Source organism: Penaeus japonicus, unplaced genomic scaffold, assembly GCF_977035675.1.
Source record: "Penaeus japonicus unplaced genomic scaffold, GWHDUDI00000001_assembly GWHDUDI00000023, whole genome shotgun sequence".
Lineage (NCBI taxonomy): Eukaryota > Metazoa > Arthropoda > Malacostraca > Decapoda > Penaeidae > Penaeus > Penaeus japonicus.
The window spans coordinates 28,083,867-28,091,366 of record NW_028234425.1 but is presented as its reverse complement, the minus strand read 5'-3'; the positions used below and the strand labels follow the sequence as shown (position 1 = coordinate 28,091,366).

Genomic DNA, 7,500 nt, shown 5'->3' with positions numbered 1-7,500 from the left:
TTCTCCGCAAATTGCAAAAATTCTGCATTTGCTACTCAAAGGACCTTTTGGAATACTCGGACTGCCACGCATTTTACTTGTACTTGTACTAAAGTAAATTTTTGTGGGTGTATGGCTGGAAGGGTATGTGTGTGGGGGGGGGGGCGAAAGAAGATGGGGGGATGGGAGGATGGGCACGAAGGAGGTAAGGACAAAAGAAAGAAAGAAATAAAACAATACCGGGAATAGGGGCGAGAAGAGAGCGAAGGAGAGAATAAACCAGAAAGCAAAAAAAAAGAAGAAAAAAAGAAACTAAAATAGCAGAGAGGAGGTGGGAGGAGGAGAAGAATTCGGGCAGGAGGGTTCGGACTTCGGGCAGGGGGGGTGGGGAAGAGGAGAACTCGGGCATAGGGTGGGGGTGACGGGAGAAGGGTGCAGGTAGGAGGATGATAACCCAAAGCGTCCCTCCAGCCCAACGAGCGGGTTTCGCGCATCCATCTTGGAAATACACCCACGAATCGTGCGGGTCATTACGTATTCATCCAGGTGAGGGCGGGAAGGGAGGCGGGAGGGGAAGCAGGAGAGCAGGACGCCAGCATGCGAGACCGAGAGTCGCACCTGTACAAGGGGGGGGGCAGGGAGTAGGGAGAGGAAGTAGGTAGATGGAGAGGGACTAGGTGAGAGGGAGTGGAGAGAGAGAGAGAGAGAGAGAGAGAGAGAGAGAGAGAGAGAGAGAGAGAGAGAGAGAGAGAGAGAGAGAGAGAGAGAGAGGAGAGAGAGAGAGAGGAGAGAGAGAGAGGAGAGAGAAGGGAGAGGAGGAAAAGAGAGAGGGAGAGAGAGAGAGAGAGAGAGAGAGAGAGAGAGAGAGAGAGGAAGAGAGAGAGAGAGAGAGAGAGAGAGGGGAGAGAGAAGAGAGAGAGAGAGGAGAGAGAGAGAGAGAGAGAGAGAGAGAGAGAGAGAGAGGGGAGAGGAGGAGGAGGAGAGAGGGAGAGAGAGAGAGAGGAGAGAGAGAGAGAGAGAGAGAGAGGGAGAGGAGAGAGAGAGAAAGAGGAGGAGGGGAGGAGAGAGAGGGGGAGAGAAGAGAGGGAGAGAGAGAGAGAAAGAGAGAGAGAGGAGAGGGGAGAGGAGAGAGGAGAGAGAGAGGAGAGAGGAGAGAGGAGGAGAGAGAAGAGAGAGTGAGGAGAGAGAAGGAGAGAGAGAGAGAGAGAGAGAGAGAGAGAGGAGTGAGAGGAGAGAGAGAGAGGAGTGAGAGAGAGAGAGGGAGAGGAGAGAGAGAGAGAGAGAGAGGAGAGTGAGAGAGAAGTGGGAGAGAGGAGAAAGAGAGAGAGGTGGAGAGGGGAGGGAGAGAGAGGTGGAGAGGGGAGAGAGGAGAGAGATAGGAGAGAAGAGAGAGATTGGAGAGAGGAGGGGGAGAGAGGGAAGAGGGAGAGGAGAGGAGAGAGGAGATAGGAGAGGGAAGAGGAGAGAGGGAGGGAGGGAGGGAGGGAGGGAGGGAGGGAGAGAGAGAGAGAGAGAGAAAGAGGAACTAGGTGAGAGAGGGAATTGAAGAAAAGAAGGCGAGGGAGCAGGTAAGTACCCGCAATGGATAGCTCTCAATCTTTTAATCTTAAGACTCGCAGGTATGAAGAGTTGTCCGGTGAGACGCGGATAGTTTTAATATCTTAATATGACAAGTAAATCCTTATATCCAAAAAAGAAGAAAAAAAATAAAAAAATATATAAAAACTGATAAAATGAAGAAATCGTATATGAATAATATAAATAACACATGCGGGCGAATACAGAAAGCGGTCGGACAAAGGATACGTTTTCGACTGTTTCTGTTAATATTAATGTATACTGCAAGTCTGATGGTTTCTGAATCGGGGATCAAAATAAGAAAGAGGAGGAGGAGGAGGAGGAGGAGGAGGAGGAGGAGGAGGAGGAGGAGGAGGAGGAGGAGGAGGAGGAGGAGGAGGAGGAGGAGGAGGGCGGGACGGGGAGGAGGAGGTTAGAGGTACAGGAAGCAAAGTAAAAGAGAGAGAAAAAAGAGAAGGGAGGGGGAAAGGAAAGAGGAAGTAAGAGAAGGAAGAAGAAAAGAAAGTGAAACGAAGGCAAGAAATAAGGAAAGAGTAAGAAGGGGAAGAACCGAACGCGAAGGGAACGGAGGAGACGAAGAAGAAACAAGAAAATAGAAAATCCAGAGCAAGTACTCACGATCGTCCGAGATGACGTCGAGCTTGGCCTTGGCGGTGATGGTGTCGCCGGCGGTGTTCTCGGCGACGCACTCGTAGGTGGCCTCGTCGCGCAGGAACTTGACGGGCTCGATCCTGAGGATGGATCCGCCGGGCACATTGAGGATCATGTAGCGCGTGTTGCCGCTCACCTTCCTGCCGTTCTTGCGCCACTGGATCCGCGGCTCAGGGTTGCCCGTGGCGCGGCACGTGAACGACGCCACGCGGTCGTTCATCACGATCTGGTCGACGGGCCGCTCCTCGAACTGCGGCGGATCTGGCGGGGAGACAAAAAGGGACGAGGTTACGGGAGGCGATTCGCTAAGGGCAGTCCTTCAATCCTTGGAAGTGGAGTGGGGATGGGGGTGAGGGGGGGGACTCCTCTTCGGCGTGACTGTGGCGGCCTTCTGCCTTGTCTGTATAAGCTAATTGTGAGGGAAGATCACTCACTTTTATTGTGCTTTACCGCGGGAGACAATGATGGACTCTTATTTGGGTACAGGATACAAAAGGGAAACATGTGGGGAAGAAATTCAATGGGGGGGGAGGAATTTATTGGGGAGAGGGGAGAGGGGAGAGGGGAGAGGGGTGAGGCGAAGGGCGGGGTGAGGGGTGAGGGGGGAGAGGGGGAGGGGAGAGGGAGAGGGAGAGGAAGAGAGAGTGAGAGAGAGAGAGAGAGAGAGAGAGAGAGAGAGAGAGAGAGAGAGAGAGAGAGAGAGAGAGAGAGAGAGAGAGAGAGAGAGAGGGGGGGGGGGAGAGAGAGAGAGAGACGCATAGATAGACAGATAGAAAGAGAGAGAGAGAGAAATGGAAAAAAACGTGCAAATAGAAGGGGGAGAAAAGGTGCTTGGAAAAAGAAAGCAACTAAAAAGGAAGGAATCCATTCATGGCGAACGCAAGGTAAGAAAGGGGGAGAAACGCAGATAAACGAAGGATATACAGGACATAACGAAGGAGTCTGAAGCCAGAGGGAAGTGGGGAGGTTTGTGTGTGTGTGGGGGGGGGGGGCGAGTACAACACGCACAAGAGTAGAATCCCTTACAATGGCCTTATTGTCTCCCTGGAAAGAAGTTTATTTTTGCGAGTTGTCTTTTCTTCCCTCTTTAGCAAACAGAAGGCAAGGTTCAATAACTATAATTGCTTCTACACCTTGAATACACTGCAGATACATTTCGACATCGTGGCATTTAAGAATATATAATATATCACAATACATAAATATTCGTCAGAAAACAAAAACAAATATGAATCATACATCCAATCAATGATTTCTCTGGAATAAAAAGGCATATCATTAAAACCACAAGGTTTCACACGTGTACCGCTGGCCTCTCGGGGCAAGAAAGTGACACGCCTCGCCCCATCCCGGGCCCTACACACCCGGAAGGAGGCCAACATGGTCGCGAATTACCCGCTATACTTACGAGTAATGAACTCAATAAACGTGAAGACTTTGTCGGGCGAGTTGTCAGCGGCTGCCTCGCTATCCCCGCCGCCCGGGTCGCCCTCGGCGGTGCTGTTCACGCCGCTCGTGTCCGCTGTGGCTGGAGCTGCGACGGGAGCGGGAGGGGGAAACGGGGGAGGGGGTCCTACAGTAGCCGTTGGGATGGGCGGTTGCGGCCGCGGAGAACCTCAAGCGGTCACACGCCGGCCTTTATATCATGGCTATATACGCATGGCAATATACGACTTTTTATAGACACGGCAACGTATAGTTTGTCCGGTCTGAGGGTCGTTGGTACACTTTCCGCGGGCTGGGAATGCCGTTCTCTTAAAACACGGTGATCGCATACGGCCAAATTGGATCACGGAATCTGACGAGTGTTCCGGAGAGATCTTGCCCTCAACATTTTGCTTGCGAGGAAAAGGAGAAAGCAACAGAAGCAGTTTCAGTCTGGATCCCATACAGTAGAAGAGAAAAAAATGCATTTCACACTTCTCAAAGCAACATGCACATATATGCACTACACGCGAACATACATAAATACTTCAGAAATGATTAAATCAAATAAACAATTGTGTGACAGTGATTTTATTTTATTTATTTATTATCATTATTATCATTATTATTATTTTTTTTTGGGTGTGTGTGTATGTGTGTATGTGTGTGTGTGTGTGTGTGTGTGTGTGTGTGTGTGTGTGTGTGTGTGTGTGTGTGTGTGTGTGTGTGTGTGTGTGTGTGTGTGTGTGTGTGATTTACCAAGAAGAAAATAAACTCAACTCTCAACGGCCGAAGTTCCTGCATCTCAAAATCTCCTCCCTTTAAGTCTCGAGTGCTGACGAGGCGACCCTTTTTTATCTATTTACTGTTATATTAAGAATAAATACATCGTCACTTCGAAGAAAAGACGTCATCGCACCTCCCCCCCTCTGATCACCCCCACCACCCACGCCCCACAACCCCGCTTCCAACACTCGCAAAATTTATTCGCAGAGATTTTTCCCCAGTGAGAATATGCGAGTCGCGTCTCGTCAACTGAGAGTATTGGGCGGTGTGGGGAGGAGGGTAGGGAGGTGGGAATGGGTGAGGGGAGAGCGAGGGAGAGGAAGAGAGAGGGGGAGAGCGGGGAATAGGGGGGATCGGGGGATCGGGGAGGGGAAGGGGGGAAGGAGAGAGCAAGAGAGAGGAGAAGAGAAAGGAGAGCGGAGAGGGGGAGGAAGGAGGGGAGAGTGGGGAGGGGGAGGAAGGAGGGGAGAGTGGGGAGGGGGAGGAAGGAGGGGGGAGTGGGGAGGGGGAGGAAGGAGGGGAGAGAGGAAGAGGAAATGAGAGAGGTAGAGCGGCGGCGGGGGAAGGGGATTGAGACACAGTGGGAAAGATGGGTAGCAGAGAAGAGACGAAGAGGAGAAGAGGAGAAGAGGGAAGAAAGGAGGACTGGATGAGGCCTAGAGAAGGGGGCACCACAACCCATCCCATCTGTCGCTCCGCCATGTCAGGGAGTCGTCGTGGAATCATCGCCACCTCTCGACGTACTCACGCCTCCGGGCCGGGACACCATCTCGCTGCTGGCAAGACGGCTCCCCCCTTCCCGCCCGCAAAAGAACAGCTGGCATTATTGAGCTAAAGCAATTGCAACGTGTCCCGAAACGCGCTCGTCTGCTTATCGATCACTTAAAACGTCGCTAAGGACGAAGTTACTAAATAATACAATAGAAGGAGTTCCGATAATGGGAGCAATAACGACGTTGCCACCACAGAATTATGGCGGCAGTTCTTACTAGTGTGAAATTAAATGAATATAGAAGTTACACGATACTACTGCTACAGTTAACCCAGAACTATAAAAAGTAATAACGGGGCAATAAAACTGTCGCAATGCTGCAATACATAAAACGGCTCCACCGATACCCGGTCTATGATTTTCTAATTATTCAAGCATAGGTACAGCACACGTCATTAGCTTTTGCGGAGAGCAGTTCGTAACATAGTGATATTATTTTTAACATATAAGCATTCATCTGTACACACCCACACATACACACAGACAAACACACACATACATTTATATACATAGAAAAAAAGAAGTGCGCACACTCACACATGCACACGCACATACGCATTCTCTCTCTCTCTCTCTCTCTCTCTCTCTCTCTCTCTCTCTCTCTCTCTCTCTCTCTCTCTCTCTCTCTCTCTCTCTCTCTCTCTCTCTCTCTCAGACAGACACGTACGCACACAAACACCGAGCTCGTAACATATGTATTCAAAAGAACTGTACGATGCCTCCTGTTTTTGTGTTTACATCAGTGCAGTTTATCAACAATGTCAGCAGTTTTTGACGGAGAGCCTCGTCTATCTAGAAAGTTTGTGGTCTCTAATAAATTAATAAACAAATCAATAAACAATGAAAAAATACGTAAATAAATAATATTCATGCGTAATTGTGTGGAAATATCGGTATGAGAGTGGGTGTGGGTGAGTGTGAGTAATAGAGAGAGAGTGAGAGAGAGAGTGAGAGTGAGAGTGAGAGTGATAGTGAGTGAGAGAGAGAGAGAGAGAGAGAGAGAGAGAGAGAGAGAGAGAGAGAGAGAGAGAGAGAGAGAGAGAGAGAGAGAGAGAGAGAGAGAGAGAGAGAGAGGAGAGTGATATTGTGTGTGTGTGTGTGTGTGTGTGTGTGTGTGTGTGTGTGTGTGTGTGTGTGTGTGTGTGTGTGTGTGTGTGTGTGTGTGTGTGTGTGTGCGCGCGTGCGCGCACGAATGTACGTAGATGCAAGTGATCGGACTTTCAGCTTAACTTCAGCCTCATCGACCGTTACATAAGATAACACTCGCAACGCCACCTTAAACATCGAAGCTCCTCCGATTCCCTCATTACGCAGCCTATCTACTTTCGCAAAAAATATTCATGATATCGTCAATGACAATAATGATGATAATCACAATAACAACAATATCACTACTAATACCAATGCAGCGTTAACGATAACAAATGAGCTATGGTAACAATAATGGTGATAATAACAATAATAACAAAGACAATAGCAATAATAACCCAACGTCGACGATGAAAAATGAGAGGTAATAAATTCTCCCTTCCTCACCTACCCCTAGCCCCCCCCAAAAAAAAAAGTTTCCACAAGCTTACTCTAATTGTTTCTTCTTCTGCCGACTCCGCGCGCGAAACGGCCCAAGTTTTTCTCGTATCCAGGGCAAAATACAGCGAGATAGGGCAGTCAGTCACTCATCCTCCCGGCCCCCACCACCACCCCTCCACCCCATCCTCTTGTACCCCCCCCCCTCCACCCTTTCTTTCCCTTCTTTCTCTTCCCTCATCCCCTTACCCCCTCCCCTCTATCTTCGTTGTCCCCCTCAACTCTTCCTGTTCCCTCTCCTCCAACTTTTCCTTATCCTCTCCATCACCATCATCTCCTTCTCCTACCCCTCCGTCTTCCTCCTCCTCTCCCTTCTTCGTCTTTCTCTTTCTCTTTCTCTTTCTCTTCCTCCTCCTCTCCCTCTTCCTCCTCCTCCCCACACGTCCAGAGATCTTCTACCTGAAGGTACCACAGGTGCGCGTCCTGCCGTCTTATGAATCCCGGGCTGAGGTTTATTAGCAGCTCCAGCTCTGATGCCTTTGATGGGACGTGGGGGAGGGGGGGACAGGACGAATGGGAGGGGGAGAGGGAGGGGGGAGAGAGAGAGAGGACGAATAGGAGGTTGGAGAAAGTGGGAGAGGAAGATGGAGCAGGAGAGGAAGGGGAAGGGAAGGGGGAAGATGAGAAGGAGGGAGTGGGAGACGGAGAGGAGAAGGGACGGAGAGGGGGAAGGGGAAGAGGGGGAGTAAGAGCGGGAAGATGGGAATGGGAGACGAGAAGGA

General features: G+C 50.1%; 1 protein-coding gene across 24 annotated transcripts in view; it reads right to left on the bottom strand.

Annotated features, from left to right (window-relative positions):
- The window catches only part of Lar (tyrosine-protein phosphatase Lar), a 938,228-nt gene that overhangs the window by 248,241 nt on the left and 682,487 nt on the right, over positions 1-7,500 (bottom strand). For 20 of the 24 annotated variants that reach the window (XM_086550308.1, XM_086550313.1, XM_086550300.1 and 17 more), the window contains 2 exons: positions 3,617-3,742; positions 2,176-2,469 (listed from right to left, as the gene is read on the bottom strand). In XM_086550308.1, coding sequence (XP_086406434.1) covers positions 2,176-2,469; positions 3,617-3,742 — 420 coding nt within the window. Of the gene's footprint in view, positions 1-2,175; positions 2,471-3,616; positions 3,743-7,500 lie in introns of all 24 variants that reach the window. The other 4 variants (XM_086550325.1, XM_086550310.1, XM_086550324.1 and 1 more) reach the window with 2 other exon arrangements.